We start from the raw sequence: 23,067 nt of genomic DNA, 5'->3' as shown, positions 1-23,067 counted from the left end.
ATGCGGTTCAAAAATACGAGTATTTTCGAATTTTAAACTGACTTTTACAATAGTTTAAATCATGTAGACCCTAATTTAAGATACATACGGTTAACACACTGTCCGTGTCCGCTACAATTACTTGGACATGCGTTTTCTTTGATATTATTAACTAACTCAGTATTATTCTCAGCAAATTCAACATCTTTTTCAATTTCTACTGTAACTTTCTGAGTTATAGCATCACAATGAGGAGTGACCCATTCTGTGGTCCCACTTATCTAAAAGGTAAATTTACACAATGTCCCCAGTCAGTCACTTGAGGTTTTTAATGGAATATAAAGTATTTTGTAATATTCAGAAGAAAAAAGTGTTAAATTCTGTGTCAACAAGAACAGTCCAATAATTATATATGATGAAAGCTTCACTTTACAGACAAGGATTAAAATATATATATGTATATGTATTATATAAGCAGAATTGATTTTATGAAAATATTGTAAAAAGAACGTGACTCTAAACTATTTTCTATGTTTATTGTTTTCCAAATTTTCTATTTACCGCCGTATCACGTGCACAGTTTTCGAGAGTATCATTTGATTCCGCAACATCGCTGACGTCATCTTTCTTGGAGTACGTGTTACAATTATTGTTTAATTGTTCTTCACACATCTGTTCTGCTTCCTCGATCGGTATTGTAGTCCTGTTGTTAACCTCCCGTTTCTACAAAGAAACAATTGTACTTTAAGGAATAAAGATCATTATGGAACAGATTCGCTTTTATTTATTCTGTATGAGACGGATCAACCCAGCTTGCATGCTTTAATTGGTCTGTATCGTATAGTTTTTATCGTTACACTACTTTTTCGTTTTTTTACTTGAATTTTAAAACGTTTTTGTTGTAAATGATTACCTTCCGTAATGAAACATGTTGTTCTCTTAATATTTCCCATTTGCTTCTCATCCTTTGCAATCGTTTTTTAAAGTCTGTTTCAAAACTGGTATGTTTTTGGGTATGTTCAACGTCTCGTCTGCTCCTTGTTTGAGCTGAAACGCGGGTACCCCAATGCCAAACATATCCCGTACATAATGCTTCTTCGTCTGCGGAGCACATGGCGTCATAACTACTTCCGGAACTTGCGTATGGACAAACGCATAATTTCTTATTACTGTCCCAGCTCACAGACGCTTGGGGTTTGGAGCTCAAAACGCCTTTAAAATCCAAATAAAATGCATATTTGTCAATCCCAGGACATGTACTGATCATATATATCAAAAAATCTTAATATATGCCGTTTTGAAAAAAAATTATATTTCAACATCTATAATAATACACAAGATAAAAATGTTCGCCGGAAAAAATCCGCACCCCTACCGTCATAATCACCATGTATTTTAATCCATTTCCAATATTTTCACATAATCCTTTGGTCCATCGACACAGAAGATATAATTCTTCACGATGATGGTCAATTTTAAACTTCAACGGTAATATAAACAACGCAACAGCCGAAATAAACATCAATATTCTCGCCGTTTTTTTCCAACGACAAAAACTTTTCGATAAATTCAATGGACCAGACGGCTATGAACGAAGCTATCCGATAATGTGGTTCCCAAACTTTAAAAGCGCTGCGCATTTTGCACACGGCAAAGCTGGGGCCACAAAATCGGATAGCTTCGTTCATAGCCGTCTGGTCCATTGAATTTATCGAAAGTTTTTGTCGTTGAAAAAAAAACGGCGATAATCTTGATGTTTATTTCGGCTGTTAAGTAGTTTATATTACCGTTGAAGTTTAAAATTGACCATCATCGTGAAAAATTATATGGACCAAAGGAGTTGACGATATGTGTGCGGATTTTTTTCCGGCGAACATTTTTAACTTGTGTATTATTATAGACGTTAAAATATGCATTTTTTTCAAAACGGCATATATTAAGATTTTTTGATATATATGATCAGTACATGTCCTGGGATTGACAAATATGCATTTTATTTGGATTTTAAAGGCGTTTTGAGCTCCAAACCCCAAGCGTCTGTGTCCCAGCTTTCCACGTTTTCGTAAACATCAGGATTTAGAAGGCTTTCATCTTGCCTCCCAGTCAAAAGAAGCCTATTAAATAATAAATATCAAGCTTACATAATTAAAACGTGCATTTTACGTAATGAAAAGAATAATACATTTCTGACTTTTTGTTTAAGCCAAAAGATATACATGTATTTTAATAAAACACGCTTTACAATATATAAAACTAAACTAAAACTCTAAACTGGTGTTTTACTTGAAGATGAAGGTAAAACTTAGCAGAATATATACCGGTCGTTTGATAACAGGTTAACCTTTCAAACGAGTTGTCCTTACAGAACCTTATAACACACCTCAATGACAAATGAAAAAAACAACACCGGTACATTATTCGTATTTTTGAATAAGACATATATAAGGATGGTTGAGATTAATTTCTTTACCGACAAATGGTTTAATTTGCTCAGAGACAACATGTACCGATTTATATTTGACTCTTTCAAAAATGATAACCGTTTTAAGTGTTAAACTTTCGACACACTAAACCGGCCGTTTTTGTTACGCTACAGGGTTTTTTTCTGGTACGAAAAAGGTAAGAAAACCAAATGAAGGCAACAAAAAATATTTTCAATAAATTTACCCCCAAGAATAGGCAAACTGATGAGGGAAGAAGTAATCACTCCACCACCACCACCACCAATAGCCATATCTTGACTCGACCGGGTCAGACTGGGTTGTCGCGGAAGTATAGTATCGGTCCCTAAAAATCACCGTTGGGAAATTCCCACATAAGCCCTTCCGGGTCTGCCTTCAAAGTCCGACGGCCGTTTCGGTACGACATAAACATTCAATTCAATTATAGTTAAAATGAGACATCACATATAACAATCACGTTCATCCCCGTCGGAAGAATTATCTAACAAAGTAAAGAAGCACATGAAAAATAAAATGACAAGTAACGCAATCTGACATAATGCATAATGCATCACAGTGAAAAAAATGCCCTATTTAGGCCCCAAACACTGTGTTTCGTTTGAGACACGTTGTAAAAAAATGACCACTTTTTCGGCGCCGACCCCCGTCCAAATGTTACATCAGGATGTTGCCAGTAGGGGGACTTGCCCCCTTCTGTTTTGGGGGGGGATTGAAGGGGGCGATAATCCCCCTCATCGCCATGAAACTTTTGGACATGTGACATGCTTAAAATGGCCTCAAGTCGATCTTAGGATAGCTAGTAGCCGACGATGAAAAGCTTTCTCAATTCATTGAGAAGTTGCAGCACTTTGAAATCAGTTTTGGTGGAAAAAACTATGCAAACTAGTGATTTTTGGCAATTTTGAGACGTCCCCCGTTGCCATGGTCACAGGAAATTTACGATTGAGCATGCTGTTACAGAGGCTATGGTCCGGTCAACATTTGTGCAAAATGTTTCATCAGTATTTAAGCATTGTTCATAGTTTCATAGCAGTTTGAAACTTGTTACAGGGGCTTTTCAATAAAAACAGCCATTTTTCGCAATACGCTCTTTGGGTAAAAGGTAAACTTGAATGTATCCTCTGCCAATAAAACGTCGTGTAAGAAAATTCAATGGTTCAAGTATATGAATGATCAAAGCTGAAGGGCAGAATCGTTAATTATATACCTTCATTGCAAATTTGTCTCCCAGGAAGATGCGTATTCATGAATGCTTACTTATTCACTTAAAACCAAAATAAAAGATTGTCTTTAAAGTATTACCCTGTAATAAGTGCTCCATAATCTATAAACCTTCAGAATGCCATCATTTGCCGAAAGGAAAGTTGATAGGTGACCGGAGCAGTGGTTGATTGTAAACACGTCTCCACCAGCACGCACTGTCACTGCACAAGTGCATGTCGCCCAGCGATTGCAACCAGTGGTTACTGTTTGAACCTTGACAATATATAGAAAAATAGTTAATTATTTAAGTTTTAACAATGGCAACGAATAGTTATTGTTTGAACCTAGAGAATATGTTAAGACAGTTGCTGAAGGCTAAAATCATTCAAGCTGTGTGCAAATAATGTATGTCAAATTGAAATTGTTTAGTTTTTACATTTCCTACGGAGAAATAGAAATAATACTGGTTCTCTATCAGAGGTCACAGACTGGACTTATCCTTATGAAAACACACTGTATACTTTGGGAAAGTCGTATCGTTGGAGCATATGACAACTTTGAGATTCAGAAGTTGAATATTTGGAAGTGATTACTATGTTATTGTCAAGTAAACAAATAACTAACCTCGATTGGAAGCGTTTTATGCCGAAACAGAACAAACTCTTCAAGAAGTTGTTTTGAGTACCACCTGCGGTATTGAACAAGTATGTTGGATTAAATAAAGTCTATAAGTGGCGGCATGGCCGAGTGGTTAACGCGTCGGACTAGTAATCTAATGATCGCTAGCCGTATGGGTTCAAACCCCGTCAGAGGCAAGTCGTTGTTTCCTTGAGCAAGAAAATTTACACTCATTGCTCAGTACTGGTTGGTTCCAGGAACGGATTCGAGAGTGTGTCTTTCCTACACAATCGAACTTAAATAAATTCTGTATATATAAACCAAATAAAGTCTATACTTGCAGTAACAATAATTGAACACTTAAATATCAGATGTTCAAATTATTATCTCCGTTTAATCTACATTTTCGATAAGCAGAAATATTCTGTACGTTTGTCTGTTTGTTCTACGATACATTAGACGTGTTGAGTGTTTTGTAAAAACTCTGTTAAGGTTATTTATAGTGAACTCGGGTGCGCATCCGTGCATCATTCCAGATGAGAACGGGTACCTGAGTAGAACCGCCGACGTTTCTTAAGCTAGCAAGAACTATTCCTCACATGAAAGAATCAAAGGTCAATGACGGGATTTGAGGTCATATACAGCAGTGACAGGAAAGTGGTTTGTTGTCGATGACCTAAACTCCTCGGCTACAGACGCCCTTTAGTTTTATGTGAAATTATTAACGACTGTATTTTCAACAAGCCAGAAGGGTGTTAAATTTGTGGTACGGAAAGAGATCCTTTCATAAGAGACGGAGCGTTTCAGCCCCGTAATTATGATGTAATGCATTAACGAACACTACCTCCTATCAAATGTGTAGATGTACGGATCATTGAATGAGTAACAAGCTCGGTATTTGGTGCGGTAATTTTCTGTCACTGTAACCTAAGCATGTAAAAAATGCAATAATGATTAATATACCTCTTTTTTTTAAATTTATTGCTTTAATTCCATCCCTAACATAAAATACTTTCTTGAGGTCTTTTGAAGTATGGCGTACGATTTTGTTCTACATATATATATTGAATGCAATAAATAGTTTTTTGTCTTATATTGATTGTTTATATTTTCATATAATGAAAAACTGTAAGAAACTTATATAAATATTTGCAACGAGAGTGACTAATGGATGAACTTTCAAGCCATTTTTAAATACAGTTATGAAAAGAAAAGGACAAATTGCTTTAATTACAAGAATAAGTATATAAAATTCATTAAAAAAATTCTATATTTTATCTTACTGAGACACTAGTTGATGGTGAATTCCATAAAGCCTTTGAATTTCCAACAGCAACTAGCTTTAAAACGAGAAAGAATCTCCAACGAAGTCGGTACCAGCGATTATTTTTGGTTGTTATTGTTATATTTGTGAATGTATTCGCTGTTGACACATGGCTTAGTGTTGCTGGAGTGGCGCCATCTACTTTCCCGCCACAAGTGTCGCTGTGTATAACCGCTATAGATGAGTCATAGCAGTGATAGGAATCGTTTGGATCGTAGACAATGAATCTAAGAGCACATTCTGGCGTGTCAGTGGAACAGCCAAAGGGGAAATTGAGGTAAACAGTGAACGTAGCTTCCTTCCCTCTCATCATTGTTATACTATTTGTTGAAACCTAACATTGAAAACAATGTAACATTGAAACAATTTCTAATATTTGAAGAAAATATGTTGAAGAAAATACATAAATGTTTATCTAGTTCGAAATGTATGGTGATATTATTTTGCATTGAGTCTAGTGCTTCACTGACCTAATTGTGGCAATTCCCAAATTAAACTAATGGCAAATAGCCTATTGCAAAATATTATTGTATGGCCATGGATCCTCCTTAAGACAATCAAAAAGTATCTCTAAAGAAGATTTAACGTATATTGTACTTGTATGGGTCATAAAGTAAGCGGTTACATGTATATTAGAGTCATCGATACAGAAACAAATTACTTGAATTAGAGCTTTGGTTGGTAAATTTGATATAAATTAAATGATAAGAAATAAATTACTTGTAAGGGTGCCAGCTCTATACTTGTGTTATTTTCATATTCCATTTCACCAGCACCATCATAAACTGCTGCTGAACACTTTACCTTTAGACAAAAAAGAATGAATTCTTCCGAATAATTATAATAGATGAATAATTGATAGCAAAAGAAACTTGGTATGTTACGAAATTCTAACATTTGCAATATCATTCTTAAACTAAGAAAATGATGGTAAATGGTATTAAGTGCTAACTTATTTTATCGAAATAAAAAGTTTATAGAACTAAATTATTGATTGGTATTTATTCTTAACCTTTTACTTAATACATTTAATTTAGCTTTTCATCAATAAGCAATAGCAATAAGTACTAAGAATTGACAGTACATGGTTACATATAATGCTGCATTTTCATGTCCACAAAAACAGTTGTGAAAACTGTATTTAAAATAGTTTTTTCTTTGTTTTGTTTAAGGAAATTTCTTTCATTAGATTTTCTTTATTATTTGAATATGCAGCTTGTAATAATTACCTGTAAGTTAAAAAATTCTGAAAATGGAATATAACCCGCGACTGCGTTACTAAACATGTCATCTGTCAGCATAGATGATGACACCTCTGTCGACGTTATCATCCCGGTGTCATAAAACTCCAGTCCGTTCACATACCTACAAAAATGTACCTTCTTATATCATAATTGGTCTTTCTTGCTCACCTTTTTTATGTATACAGTAAGTAACAAAGCCATAAAGAGTAATGAAAACGTCAATAAATACTTCTTTCATCGAATGATGTAAAGGACATTAAATTATAAATTAAATTTCATTGCAGATATGACATAAATAAGTTTATAATTTCCTACCATTTGATTCTGTATTTCAGACCATCGGCAATAGTAAATGCACATTTAAAATACCCCATGTGTTGCTCATTACGTATTTCCTGGCCTGTTTCTATTGTAACGCCACCTAGATCTGAAAACAAAGATAATATAATAAATGTACTGCAACACATATCCACATATTTGAAGCATTTATTCTGAATATAATTATAATTTATGGATAAATCATTATGACCCTTAATAAACGTTCGGTACAACCTTTCCGATTTTTGAAATCAATTGTCAAAACCTTTCTTGATATCTATGCATCTTTGTCGTCTTGCGATTATATTGTGCTTTTTACCATATTCCTTTCAAGATTTGGAAAATTCATTTTGAAGAGGACACTAAGATCTTTAAAAATCAAACCTTTACTTGTCTTACCTCTATTTATCATTCATTAGAATGTATACATTGTATTATTACTTTTTATTTGGTTTAAACAGTACTCATTTCATATGATACAAACAAATAGAATTATGAAACAACAAGATTATATAAAACAAGATTGACAAGAAAGTCAAAGACTTATGTAAATTTCTTTCTAGTACGTTTTCATTTGGATTAGTAGACTTGATTTATTACTCATCAAAGATGGAAGATATCTAAGATAACCCCAAGGACAGTCAATATTTACTATTCTAAGAGTTTCTTTCCTAAAGGAAATCAAAGGGCTGCAACCTCTGTGGTATTTTCTGATCTTTGCAATCTAAATCATACTGACTATCTGTATGTATTTTCCTATATAAGACTATTTTTATATACTATAATTAATCTTACGCAGCGACTGCGTCTATAACAGTTTGAGATTGATACATATGGAATTTTGCATGACTAGAGTTGCATCAAAAAATCATTTTCATTTTTTATGACAGCCATACTTTATCCTTGCATATCGTGGCTACTTCCTTAAAAAAGACACTTCAAAAAAAAAAGTTGCCTCGACAAGGATTTGAACCTTGGCCCTCTCACACCCTAAACGATCGCGCTACCTCTGCACCACGGTGAAGTAATACATATGTAGCTTGAATAATAAAAAAATAATTAATACATTGTAATTCTAAATTGAGAATTTCCATTCCGTGTTTGTAATCCTTACTAATTTCGAGGTATTTTCTTCACTATAAACCTGTTGCTTAATACTGATGAAAATAATTTAGCGAAAATCTTCTCGCCAAAACAGTACGACATGTATATATTCCACTACTCGACAGTCAGATTTATGTGTACTACGCTCTGGAGTATTCGGTAATCGACATAGCTAAAAATAGCATTTTTATTGATTAAGCTTTACGGAAATAGCCGAACATTTTTCATTGGGTAAAAAAGATATTCATCCGCGAAATTTGTGATTGTAACCTCATATTTCTATTGACTACTTTAAAATTTTAATGCACTGTAATTCGTTAAATGCATACATTAAAAATTATTCTTTATTTTAAATTGCTGGTTTTTAAGCAATTCTGAGTGAGAACTACTTTGCGTTGTTAGGTCTGTTAGGAAAATTTGTGTTAGACCGTGGATGTTAGCTATGTATTTACTGATCTTGCGATCAGAAAATACAAAAATGGCATCAATTATTAAATGTTGCGAAATATCTGAATTACAATTCAATCATACTTTACATCTTACACGAGTCTATAACAATGCAGACTAAATAACAGGATATCGTTAGCGCACTTGCCATAGAAAACGCAGGAAACGTTATCTTGCCATTGACCATCATCTTGACACGTTACCACTGGAGACGTTGCTGCATAATCATGGTGACAACTAACATTGACAGCAGAGAATGTCACCTTGTTACTATCAATATTCGGGATGGCTTCACCATTTGCGATTGCTGGTAACTTGGCAACATTACATTCTTGAAAAATATCAAATTTCGAAGGACGTTTTAAAACTTCATGTAAGTATCATAATATTAACATGATTTACTAGTTATTATTGAAAAGGGATCAATAGCTGTTATTTAGAGAAAATGAAAAAAAAACAAACAAACAAAGTTACAATCAGAATATGGAAAAATATATCCCAGTTTTATTCATAAATCTATTTTGACAGTATCTAACCCAAATTGGACAAAACAACACTTGGATTATGTATTCACATAATAACTCTACTGACAAAAACCTGGTTTGCTTGAAAGGAACAAAATATACAGAAATATTGATAATTTTTACCTAGCGGATAACAAGATGAAAGGTGATCAACAGCTTTTTAAGACTATCATTAATTTCTACATGCATTTTAATTTAAATATTTATCTGATAAGGTTTAGAATACAAATTGTTTTGTTTTTTTAATTCTCCTAAGATATTTAATTTATCAGATTTCATTACTGATTATCAGATTTTGTTGTCATTGTCCGTTAGGAAAATGCCATTTCTAGATTTTTATACCAGCAACATCAACTGTCCAGTGCTCTGTGACAGCTGTTAAAAATTACCAATAAGATTTGTCGTATTTGGCTGCATTTTCAAGGTCATTGACTCCAATACTTATAGAGGTCTAGTGTTGACAATTAAATACTGCATAGGCCTGTGTCACGGTGTGAGGGAGGCATTGTGCTTTTTTCATTAACTTTGTCATAAACACACACAGTAAGGTCGAATACCCTTAGGGGTATTTATACCATGATCATCATTTCTATCTCATTTAATTATAATTTTATGAATTTTGCAATGAATACTGTAGTGTGTTAAGATATACCAGTTCTTGTACACGTAACATTTTCATCCCAGTTTCCCGGGGGTCTGCATGTTATGTAAGATTTATCAGGTGTGAAGCCTGCATCACATGTAACATTTGCCTTTGAACCAATTGTAGAGTTGTCAATAAGAACAATAATGCCGTCTTCAATTTCTGGTACGACACCACAATCTTAAAAGGTTGGTTAACATTATTTAACAAAGTGATTTTACATCATAAACAATATGTATAATCATGAAAACAATTTTCTTTTGAGAAGGAGTCTCTATCAGGCAGTTAAAACTAATTACAATCTACTTCTAAATTAACCCTGCAATATTTTCAAATTTACATTGACTTTACAGATATCAATTTTGGATATTTATTGTTTTTAAATGCGTTGATGATTAAGTTGAGTATTTAGCAAAATCGTTTGAAGGAAACACCAAGTCAAACTTTGCCTTGCTTTTTAACAATGTCCATATTGTCAATTGTTTGAATCATATATAGATGTTTAAATGATTACACCGATACCGATGACAGACGAAAGGTTATGTAGTTCAATAGACACATTTGAGATAAATTCGAACAATACAACAATATGAAATATTATATAAAATCCAGTAATGTTATATCTTAATACTTGTATGTTTAAAAAATAACTAGTTTACTTCTTTTAATGTTTATGAATGTTTATCAATGATATTTACTGCATGTTAAGACTAAACTATTGTCTGATTTAAGTTTGGTAAACTGTGTATAATTTTATTTTATAAAACAGGAAGACGTTACCTGCTAAACTACATGTTGCATTGTCCCAGTTTCCATCCATACCACAATATAAAGTTGTTAATGATGCATTATAGCCTGGGCTGCATGTAAGCATAGCCTCTGCTGCGAGTGAGGTATTCGAAGGGTCATTTAGAGTTACTGCCCCATTTTCAATATTTGGCGGATCTCCACAATCTGAAATAATAAGTTTTAAAGATTTAAAGATGTTTATATGTGCTAGAATTTACACAAAATAATGCCATTTTATATTAACATTGTATGTATTTCAATTTAGCAACCTAAAATATTGAGTGAGTTTCAAGGTACATGGTATAAAAAATTCATATATTATATATCAGTTTATTTTATCAACAAATTAAATAAAATACTACAAATGTCACGCAAAATGGCTTATTTAAGTATGTAATTAATATTTTTTTTAAAAAAGAACTGTTTTTAATATGATTTTACATTTTCATATAAAAGTAAAATTTTTAGCACAATCCTTAAATTTTTTTTGTTTGAAAAATGAAACAATTTTAAATTTAAAAATCATACCAATTGGATCCCCCCGAGGGCTTTTTCCCAATCACCGGGAAACAGTGCGTTTTTGTATAGGAATGGTTCTATCCTTCATCACAACGAAACAGTTGCTATAGCTCCAACCGTTGTATTTTTCATTTGGATCAATTAAACACAACCTCTCCATTAGTTAAATTTTTTCACTGGACCACAATCTAACAAATTCGGGGTTATTTTTAGCATATATGATATTTCATATATGAAATTATTCGGGAAAAATTGTATTAAAAAAATTTTTTTGCCATGCATTTCAAGGGTGAAAATTTCAGATCGACTTTAAACCCTGCACAGAAATTGTAGTTTTGCTAAATAAAAGTGGTTTACAAACATGTATAAGCATTTGTTCATAAAAAATCATGTACAGTTTTGTATCCGAAACAGTTAAAAAATCCCTCTATCTAATCAATTATAATTAAGGAATCGCAAATATAATACCATAAATTATCTTACCAATTAAGAGTGCACGTTATGGATTCCAGTAACCAAGTTTCGTCACATTGTAATCTTCCTGAAGATGCTTGATATCCCTTTTCACACACAAGTGTGGCCTCTGCCTTATATGATGTATTCAAGTTGTCTATTAGCGTAACTGTTCCATGATGAACAGTTGGTGGATCTCCGCAATCTTTAATAGTGAGAAATAACATACTTTAACTATGCGTATGAGTAAGCAAAATAATAAATGTCGTTGACAAGTTATATGTTCGTTCCGTTCATTAATGCACTTTGTAACAGTTCTTACACTTCATTTACTTGTATCAAAAGAATGATCGAATTTAAATATCTTGGAAAGATATATTCAGAAACAGAAATGCACTTTTTAAACTTTTTTATTTTAGATTTTTAATTCAGATTAAAATTGACTGAAAATATTTAATATTTCTTGTTGTATCTATTTAGGAGACTGTTTTCATATTATTGATTTTGTTTCAATTTTTATTTTTTTATTTATTTATATTTAATATAGATCTTCGTAAATGTTGTAAAAGTTTATTTTTTATTGTCTACGGTAAGTGATTATAATCTTTGAGTTTCTGTTATACTTCGTTTACCTATTGGTTCACAGGATGCGTCACTCCATTCCCCGGATGTAGTGCAACTGATTATTAACGGCAGTGCCTCAAACCCGCTGTTACAACGTACGGCAGCTAATGCTCCAAAGGTTGTTCTAGTTGGTTCTAGAAGTTCGATAACCCCATTTGCTAAGCGTTTAGTTATAGGGCCACAATCTACGAAATAATAATTCTATGTCTTATCAAATCGATGTGTTGCCAGTAGTAAGTAAACATTACTTATACCATATGAATATCATTTACACGTTATTATTACAGAGAGATCCAAAGTCAATATTGCCACAGTGACTCTTTACATTTGAAATGTTATAGTATTATATACCCGTGTTAACTATTCATCAATGCAATTTATCTGAATATTATCATTATTTTTTTTTCACTCTCGATTTTTTAAATTAAGCTCCAAAATTACTTTTTATGCATTATGGCAAGAGGAACTTTTTGTTTAATTCAAATTTACAAATGGTGCACATATCTTAAACACTAACTTGGCTGTGTTATATCCTGTTATCCCCTTTCTGATTTCCATTTTATTTAGATCTGCCGTTATTTTCTTATTTACAGCATACTTACACATTATTTTATTTGAGGATCATACGTCAGTTTTCATAGAATGGCACGAACGATGTTTTTCATTCAAACTTTGAAAGCTTCTTAGCTTAAAGCTAAGCTTAGCTTTACATGCTTACTTTGTTCTGGTCACAAAATGTAAGTTGAGCAGTGCCTAAGCAGGACTAAACGATGGATAACCATACATACTTGGAAAAAATATTTACTTGAAGAGAAGAACATGTATGAATTACCTGTAAAGTCTCCTAGATTGGGAATCATTATATTCAGCAGTCGCATCTGAAAAAAATGGTTAAAATATGAACGCTATAACGGGTTAATAAGTAATCGGTAAAATAGTTGTTCGTATCAGATAAAACAAAACTGAGGTTTGTTGTCACCAAAGGAGACTGTCCATGAACCATTTATAACCTTCTTAATAAATTATCTTTGAATTTTATTTTAAGTGAACTTCTTTTATCAATATAATTTCAGTACGATAGCAATTAAACATCTTTTCCAATGTCTTCTGATACGACCATAAAAGGATATAAACTTGTTTTTTTTAATGATATATATATCATATATGTAGGCATATAATGAACATTTCCAAACAACAGAACTAAGGGGTACTAAGTTATATATATCAACACTATATTTAATTTTACAATAGGTGAAAACATATTGACAAGAAACATAAAACCCCATTAAAAATATATACATTTGTGGTGCATATATCATTAACTATTAAAACCGGCTTACGGACACTATTTTAGAAGGGTAGCCTACACCCCTATACGTCATTTTAAACATGCTAGAGTTGCGAGGCCTTATGTATGCCCCACATTAAATATACACCCCACAAGTATGGTCTTGAATAGACCGATGCCCCGTAAATGGAGGAATGTAACTGTATATATTACATTCCTCCATTTACGTTGTTGTTTAATTGTTGTTTATTGTTGTTGATGTGTGCGTGCGTGCAAGTGTGTGTGCGTGTGAGTGCGTGCGTGCGTGTGCGTGTGTGTGTTTTGTTTTTGTTTTTGTTTTTTTTTTTGGTGTGAGGAAAATACCAAACTCAATATTTAAACTAATTTCGTATAATTGAAAAAACTGAATATAAAATGTCTTTAATTTTAAAAATCATTATTTTATTTGTGATAATGTAATATTGCAATATTTTATGCTCATAAATGTAATTATAACTTAAAATGTTCGTAAAGTTACATTCAATTATAGAATATTTTAAACAGGAAACATGCAAAATAGATATTTACCTGTTAAAAGAATCGACAAAATGAAACAAATTACATATATATTCAATCGCATTTTTAACATTCCCGTTTTATTTAAAACGACGTTAATTCCGTTTAAATCGTGACCACATTGTACTTTGATGCAATTATTTTTACCTATTTGTTACAACTTAGTATAGATATATATATGTTTTTGAAATTTCATAATATTTCATTGATAAACAAATTTGTTCATTATGTTAATCCCTTATTGTTTTATTGGGTGATAAAGAAATGTGTCGTTGAATTGTTTAAGATGTGGGAAACAATAAAGCATTTTTTAAAAAAAGGTTAGATGATTATCCGACTCTGATCTTTATCTACGAGATATAGACCTAACTAATATTGAAATTCAAAGAGGGTATAATTAAGGCATTTTTGAGATCCTCTTTTAACCTGGCATCTTACGTGTAATGTAATACGTCGATTATAAACATAAGGCATAATAAATAAGGTAAATAATGATGTTTTCTTTGATAATGCACGTTTATTGAACCATTTATGTTACGGGTGGATTATGTAACACGTGCGGGGTAGTATAGTCCGTAACTTTAAGACTTGGCTAATGTGACATATAAGTCATTTTGCAATTTTCGTATGAATGAATATAAACAATTGTATCAGGTGCGATACCGTCAAAACAAAAATGCATGAAATAACACATTATACCTTTGCTTATCTCAATCCCGGAAAGAGGTTTAATCATCTACTTATGACAGCATTTCAAGCAGGAGCCGGCCTTGCAATACAATAAGCTTACTTTATACAAGGACAGTAGCTAAACTTAGGACTTGATGTCACTTTCCTGTTAGTTTTGAAGTCTTTTATATTTGTAATTATATATACTTGAAGCAATAAACAATTATTTAACGACCTCAAAATTATTTTACGTTTAACCGAATGGCGGCTGTAAAAAGTCTCCCCGTACATTTAATCAATGATGTTTATATTTTCGAAATCCTTGAAGATCGTTTCAGCATGAACATTATTGTTGTGGCCTAGTGGTATTTTTTCAGTTTAAACTTTTCGGCATTTTCCTAGTTGGGTGTTCCAATAATTCGTCTTGAATAATGTTTGAATCAACCCTTAAAGGATATTGTTTCCTGCTTTTTAAATTTGTCCTTTTGACGTCTTAAATCTGGTGAAAATGCAGGCCCTTCATAACCTCTGATCCCCCTTTCAAAATTCCATTTTAAAATTATTCCGGGCCATTGTTTTCGTTTAGGGCACACAGGCCTGCTTTTTTACTTGGGGACCAACGAGCCGCTTTTTTCATGGAATGGCAAATCGGAAGTATTGTCACATTGAAATGGTTCCATGATAACCGCCGTATGAACACATCTGCGGATGTTACTAAATTCAAAATTTTACTATTTCATGTTTAAATGTTGAATTCTGCTTAAGTCGGTGCTAGGGGGCGTGGACGGTAACTTGCACTTTCCAGTACTGTCCATGAATAGGCTCAATCAAACCGAGCCTGCAACATTTTCAATTTTGTCGTGTTGGGCTGTCTTTAGGGATTCTGTATTTATCTATTTTAAAGTAGAACTTCAAATAATTCTGCGTTGCATTTGCGGCTTTCGTCAAATGAGTTCAAACCAACGATATACTAAAAATGTATCGTAAACACTGTTTTGTTATGTTTTACACCGGAAACTTGTACTACAAAATTTTTATTCTGAAGAACAGCATATACGTTAGGAATATAATATAACATGTAAATTTATTTTTATTTAAAATAATGTAAAAAATAAGGGCAGTATCATTTTAAATTTATGCATTTATTAAAAATTTAAAAATAACAAAAATGTATTTTTTATCAACTTTTATTTAGGTGAAAATCTTTTTTTATTTTTTTTTTTACAAAACCCCTAATTTTGGGAAATTTTAATCAGAAAACACTGTAAATCTCATCAGCTATTCAGCTCACCCCCGGGAATGAAACACAATACTTTTTTCCCTCATCCTATTTGGCAAGTAAAATTTTTTTCGCCCAAACCTTTTTTTAAATTTTCACCTTTTTGTTTTTCTTTTTTAGGTGGAAAAAGGTGTTTTTCCGTAACCCCAAGGTTCCCAAAAGCTTATGGCGGATAAATGACATTTGAAAAACCCAAATTTTTAAATTTTTAAAAAAATTTTAAATTTAACAGGATAAAGGTGTTTAAAATTTCAATAAGTGGGGCATTTGATCTTTTTAACTTGTCAGTGGTTACTGACCCATTTTGCAAGACATAGGAAACCACGAAATAATGTTGACAAAATCAACAACACTACAAGCCCCTGTTGAGTCACTGCGAGACCATTTCAGATTGAAAATCTATCCGTTTTAATCAGGGACAAATTAAATAAGACTTTAATACCAGTAAAGGAAATGAATGATGTGTTGACGTACATGATACTAATGTCACTGAGAAGAGAAAAGAAATTAATGAAATCAAAACGATTTCTAAGCCAAGGATTGATAAGTCTGAAAATAACTAGAAATCATTTGAAATAGGAACTGATAGAATGGTCAATTTTGGTGATTCCTAACTAGATATATGTCTTTTCATGCTGAAAATGAAAACATTAACACTGAAATGCCTGATAAAATTACAAATGAAGGTAAATTCAATGTTGTATTCTGTTTGACTGAAGGTGGCCAAAAAAAAAACATTATCGATGTTATGAACGTGGAAAATGTATAAGTAGGCGGCTGTTGCAAAAATGCATTTGCCTGTTCATATCTAAACACTGCAACCTTGGTAAATACTATTAAAATTTTAAATATTTTTTTAAAATAACGGCATTGTTTATATTGTTCCATATATTGCTGTAGACTGACATCGAGACCTTTCATGATCTAGTTTTTCATTAATATGTACGTAATATAATATGCAAGAGAACGAAAATATATGGCACTTTTAATAATCTGAAAAATCAAGACAACATTATTTTTTAGTAAAGTCGTTGTATTTCAACCAAATATCTTTAAATGATCGATAACAAGATAAAAGGTAATAACACTAAAAAGATATTACACCTTTAAAGAAAAAAGCAACTAAAATTTAAAAAGAAAACTTACATGAAAGAAAATAATTATAAATAAATCTCTTCTATTTTAAACAAAAAAGTTTTTGTAAAAAGGCAGATAATCAAACATTTAAGACAACATAAGAATTGGTTACAAAACCAAAAGTATAATATACAAAAATATAAGAGGTATCATGTATATATTGAATATATAACTGATTAAGCAGTGTGGAACAAGAATATAATTGATAATTACAAAGATCTTGGCAATAATAAGTTACATGAACTTTCAATAGTTAAATAAATGTTAGATTTCTAAATTAAAATTTCAGATGGTGAACAAACTTACAATGTTATTTCGGATAATCAGTGATAATGATTATGACAACTAAAATATACTTTTGTTGGTAATTAAAATAAATGAAGTTACAGTTAAATTGAATAATAATTTATTATTACACTCTTTGCAAAATACTTCGGTTATATATAGCAATGTAATAGGTTTCATTTCCATTGGTAAACATTATTCACAAAGTAATGTGAAAACAACACAATAACAGTTCATTATTATCTCTAAAGATTGGTTAATATCAAACTTAAATTTACATAAAAATTATGTTCCCCTTTGAATCAACCGAAAATGTAATGTATTTAATTTATTTCGTAAGCTTTTTTGCTATTGTCACATATTGTTTTTGATTTCTATTCACAACACTTGTATGTAAATAATTTTACAATCAATCTTAACTTGAATATGTAAAACCAGACATTTTTTAGAAAATAAGCGCATAAATATTTAAAGTATTCTAAAAATGAAGCACACTTTTTGAAACATGTAAATGAGTGCATTCAAGTTAGACAAGACAGTATCATTCTTATGTGTTGTTTTTATTTTAACTCACAATAAAATACATTTACTTAAAAATGTGAATGTGAAACCCTGCATGGTAGGTAGCTAAACGATATAAAACATGAACATGTATGTTTGGACGTAGCTAGTAATATGTCTAACTTTCAACATTATTCTCAAAATACTGGAGAACCATTTTTGCATGCGTCGATAGGAGAAAATATCCTACCGTAAAAAGAATCTTGATTTGCACTAATTAGAAAGATTGCATTTTCTTAACGAAAAATGTGCCAATTACATTGTATGTTAATTTTAAAAATGTCTTTCCGAAATTTTCATTTGCGCGGATGAATTGTAAATACAGTGTCATTTCAACATCGTTTAAAGGGTATACAAACATACAACAATACAGCTAACATCATTATTTTGTACATAAACATTTTATATTTGGTATACTCCCTAAAACGAAAGCAAACGACATTGACAATGTAATGTTTTCTTAAACCTGACTTTAATATAACCAACGCATTATCTGGATTAAATAGTAGAAGAATAAACCTGAAAAGTACATCATGACTTAAAAACGAGTAAACTTTACTTTCCTCCTCTAAAAAGCGCAAAGATGTGTTTTATAACGTATATATAATGGTTTTAGAGCATGTTAGATGCTTATTACCAGAAGAAAGTAGCACTGATTGTAAAAATTATTTGTCATAAAAGTAGCAAAATGTAAACAACGAAGTCCATACACTATTCTAAAACTGTACAAAATTACCAAAATGCAACAACATCAAAAGATGGTACAGGTACAAAATCAGTATTATACAACATGATACAGTAAAACACACCTGATTACATTGACAATATGTTGAGGTTTCTCCTAATTATGTCGAAATATAGAAAATTCCGTCAAATAAATAATAATTAATATTTGATTCTTCATGTGAACTAAACATAGTGTTTATGAAGAAAACACCCTGAACTCAGTGCAAAGTATATTCACAGAACTTTGTGCGCATGTAGAATGTGTTCACAGATGTATTTTCCTGTTTTATCAACAAACTGCCGACATATATTTCCGGTACCTCGTTTGTAACATACAATACACTTTCCTTTCCCTCTAGTTGTAGGTATATTTTTTACCAGTTTGATGTCCTTTCCTTTGTAGGGTGGGGAAATACATCGTCATCTGAGTAATATTCTGCCGCAGACGGCCTTTTCCCCTGATTCTTTCCTAAATGATGTTCAACAATGCTAACGTTACTGTCTTTACGGTACCAGAACTTCATCTTTGATGGTCCAAGCGACATTTCTTCTAGAGGAACTATATTCCTGCAAAAGTAAGCCAAATTCTAAGAAACAAACATCTGCTTGCTAATTATTTTAATTAACTGATTAAAAAGCCAACTGTCAAGATATTCGACAAGCAGCGAATCCAAGATGATTAAAGCAGATTGTTTTCTTGATTCAATTTTCTTTTTTGCATATTAAAAGACACTACCAAGCTAATGAAAAAGAAACCATTATATATGTATCTTCATGCATATTGGCCCTGAAATAGCATTTGTTGATATATTTCAGCTTGACAGCTTAAATTTGTTATCAATTTAGATAATGAAAATATTATCATATTCAATAATACATAATGTCTTTATATAACATTATAATTCTTTTTCTTTTCTTAATATTTTACCCTTAAGCCAAAGCGACCAACTGTTTATAAAAGATGGGCTATTTGAATGATAATTCATAAGTTGCACTAACATACTCGTATGTACTGAATGAATTAGTTGTTATCATCATGTTAAAGGATAATGCTCTGAAAAGATGTAATTTGGATTCTTTTATCTTGGACAGGACATGAAAAGTCCAAATAGAATATACAGTATTCAGGAAATATATTGTACATAATATGATATAATTCGAAAGCAACAATTGGATGAAAATAATTAACACAAAATTAACAAACATTTTAAAAGCAATGGTTTAGATAGTCTAGTTGCAAAATATATTTATACCTTTCCGACTTTGCCTTCTTATGAACTTTTATGAAAATAGCTAGAGCAACGGCAGCGAACAGTATAGCGCCCCCAACACAACTTCCAATTATAATTAAATAATTTTTGTTGGTGTCGTCTTCAGTGTTGCATCCTGCTGAAAAAAACAAGAGCTGTCGGTAGGACAGCAACGCTCGACTATTCTTAGTGCTTGATAGTAAAAAAAAATGCTTGATAGAGTTACCTCCTCCTGTTTAAAGGTGGTTAAAGGTTGGGGTCATGATGGTGAACAAGTGTGCAAAGTTTCAAAGCCATATGTCAATGGACTTTGAAAATATTTGAACTATTACAAAAACTTTAACGTAAATTCTAAGTCGAAAAAGGGGCATATAATTCTGTCAAAATGCTTGATAGAGTTACCTCCTCCTGTTTACAGGTTGGGGTCATGATGTTGAACAAGTGTGCAAAGTTTCAAAGCCATATGTCAATGGACTTTGAAAATATTTGAACTATTACAAAAACTTTAACGTAAATTCTAAGTCGAAAAAGGGGCATAATTCTGTCAAAATGCTTGATAGAGTTACCTCCTCCTGTTTACAGGTTGGGGTCATGATGTTGAACAAGTGTGCAAAGTTTCAAAGCCATATGTCAATGGACTTTGAAAATATTTGAACTATTACAAAAAGTTTAACGTAAATTCTAAGTCGAAAAAGGGGCATAATTCTGTCAAAATGCTTGATAGAGTTACCTCCTCCTGTCTACAGGTTGGGGTCATGATGGTGAACAAGTGTGCAAAGTTTCAAAGCCATATGTCAATGGACTTTGAAAATATTTGAACTATTACAAAAACTTTAACGTAAATTCTAAGTCGAAAAAGGGGCATAATTCTGTCAAAATGCTTGATAGAGTTACCTCCTCCTGTCTACAGGTTGGGGTCATGATGGTGAACAAGTGTGCAAAGTTTCAAAGCCATATGTCAATGGACTTTGAAAATATTTGAACTATTACAAAAACTTTAACGTAAATTATAAGTCGAAAAAGGGGCATAATTCTGTCAAAATGCTTGATACAGTTACCTCCTCCTGTCTACAGGTTGGGGTCATGATGGTGAACAAGTGTGCAAAGTTTCAAAGCCATATGTCAATGGACTTTGAAAATATTTGAACTATTACAAAAACTTTAACATAAGTGGTTACGCCGACGCCGACGCCGACGCTCGGGTGACTGCAATAGCTCTACTTATTCTTATCGAATAGTCGAGCTAAAAACGATTTATCACATTTTTCAATATTTCTAAATATTCTTCAAGAAGTCAAATTTGTATTTGTTACTTGCAAAAGAATTAAAAAAATTAGAAGGTTGTACACAGGTTATGTTATATAATATCATATTGTAAACCGGTATAAAGTATGTAATGTCCTGGGTGAGTTTAAGTTTCTTCAATTTATAAATAAATATTCGATTTCATCAAGGATTTCTTTAAATAAATGAATATTTACGTAGATTTTCTATATTAACAATTACAGAAATTTTGAAATTAACTTTAGAAAATGTTTTACTTATACATTCAAGAAGCTTAGTTCATTGAGCACCGCGTCCAGGAAAAAGATAATTATCTTCAAAAGAAATGAAAAAATATAAATTTGGATCTTACCGTCCGTCCAAACAAACAGATTCTGTGAAGTGTCACACTTGGCACATGAACTTCCCGCAAGGTATGTACCTGCCGTATAACACGTGGCTGCTATGTAACAGTATCCCGACTGTGATATAAAATTATATTCTTGATTTATTTCATGTCAAAAATTGCGCTTAACTCCTACGAAAGCACAATAACTATATTTTAATAATTAATAAACTTAAGCTTACAAAACAAGCTAAAAGAATATTATAAATTCATTTTATATGAAGAAGTACACTTATTCATACTGATTGAAGTAATGTATGTTTCATCGCTCAAAAATTCAGTGTGTATCTTTAGAATGCTTCGAATACGGAGCTGTAATTTGTAATTTGGTAATATATTGAGCATTAATATTAAAATACTTAGTTGTGAAGACAAAGAAAGAGTCTGGTTAAATGTGCAGACTTGTGTTCAAGTACTTAGAACTTTTGGCTTTTGCATACCTTAGGTTAAAAGACGTTTGTATATTTTAGTGACAAGAACCTCAGAAATATTGAATTTATAAATGTATACTGTTTAACTTACTTTCAAAGTAACAATTGTTTCATTGTCAGTGTTTGTGTGGCTATCCTGGCACGTGGTATCAAGTACAACGACTGTTTGCTGTGGACCAAAATTTGTTCCATCGTTACTTACAGATATCTTAACCATCTGGGCAATTAGCGTAGAGTTAGTATCCTCCGATGAATTTGAAATTTCGGGTACCTGGGCATATAGTTCGTTGTAACTTGTGTAAGTGCAATTAATTTCAAACTCTTCGGTCATATTAAAATTACCATCGGTGCCAGCCTTGTAAATGAAAGAAAGAATTATACAAGTATCGGTATGAAATTTATTTTTTATATTATAACAATATTTATTAATAAACATAAATTATTATACTAAAAGACAAAATTGCCGATCGAGAAAACGACCATGACACGCGGAAATCTCACATACATATTGATTGGATTTGGACTTTGGGCTTTATAATGTGTAAGAAAGACCCTCCAAACTTGTACAAATCAAATCTGCCAAAGAATCAGACAACAACTGGTGTTAAAAAGGTTAGCTCAAAAAAATGGTGATTTTTACAATCAATTACATACACAAAGAACAAATCGACGGTCCAGAAAACAACCATGCCACGCGGTAATCTCACGGATATATGGATTGGGCTAGGGCTTTGTGTTTTATAATATTTGAGATGAACCCTCCTAACTTGTACAAAATCGAATTTGCAATGTAATCGGACAAGTGGTGATTAATCGGTTTGCTCGAGAAATGGTGCTTTTTACGATCATTTATATACACTAAGAACAAATCGACGGTCCAGAAAATGACTATGTCACGCGTAAATCTCGGGGACATATTGATTAGGTTAGGGCTTTGTGCTTAATAATATGTAAGGTAGACCCTCC

The 23,067-nt window shown here is 32.0% G+C and overlaps 1 protein-coding gene across 7 annotated transcripts in view; it reads right to left on the bottom strand.

Annotated features, from left to right (window-relative positions):
- Positions 1–23,067, bottom strand: part of LOC132715005 (uncharacterized) — a 77,577-nt gene that overhangs the window by 36,217 nt on the left and 18,293 nt on the right. For 3 of the 7 annotated variants that reach the window (XM_060697976.1, XM_060697975.1, XM_060697973.1), the window contains exons 19-22: positions 2,030–2,093; positions 893–1,159; positions 541–702; positions 89–260 (exon numbers count right to left, since the gene is read on the bottom strand). The exons of 1 other annotated variant lie outside the window; for it this stretch is intronic. In XM_060697976.1, the coding sequence (XP_060553959.1) occupies positions 89–260; positions 541–702; positions 893–1,159; positions 2,030–2,093 (665 nt within the window). Of the gene's footprint in view, positions 1–88; positions 261–540; positions 703–892; positions 1,160–2,029; positions 2,094–18,761; positions 19,319–20,004; positions 20,141–21,637; positions 21,747–22,192; positions 22,457–23,067 lie in introns of those variants that run through there. 3 more of the 7 variants (XM_060697978.1, XM_060697972.1, XM_060697974.1) reach the window with 2 other exon arrangements.

Source organism: Ruditapes philippinarum, unplaced genomic scaffold (genome assembly GCF_026571515.1).
Source record: "Ruditapes philippinarum isolate M1 unplaced genomic scaffold, ASM2657151v2 ctg173_1_1_1_1, whole genome shotgun sequence".
NCBI lineage: Eukaryota > Metazoa > Mollusca > Bivalvia > Venerida > Veneridae > Ruditapes > Ruditapes philippinarum.
Note: the sequence above shows the minus strand (reverse complement) of the source record. Positions and strands in the feature narration are given on the sequence as shown.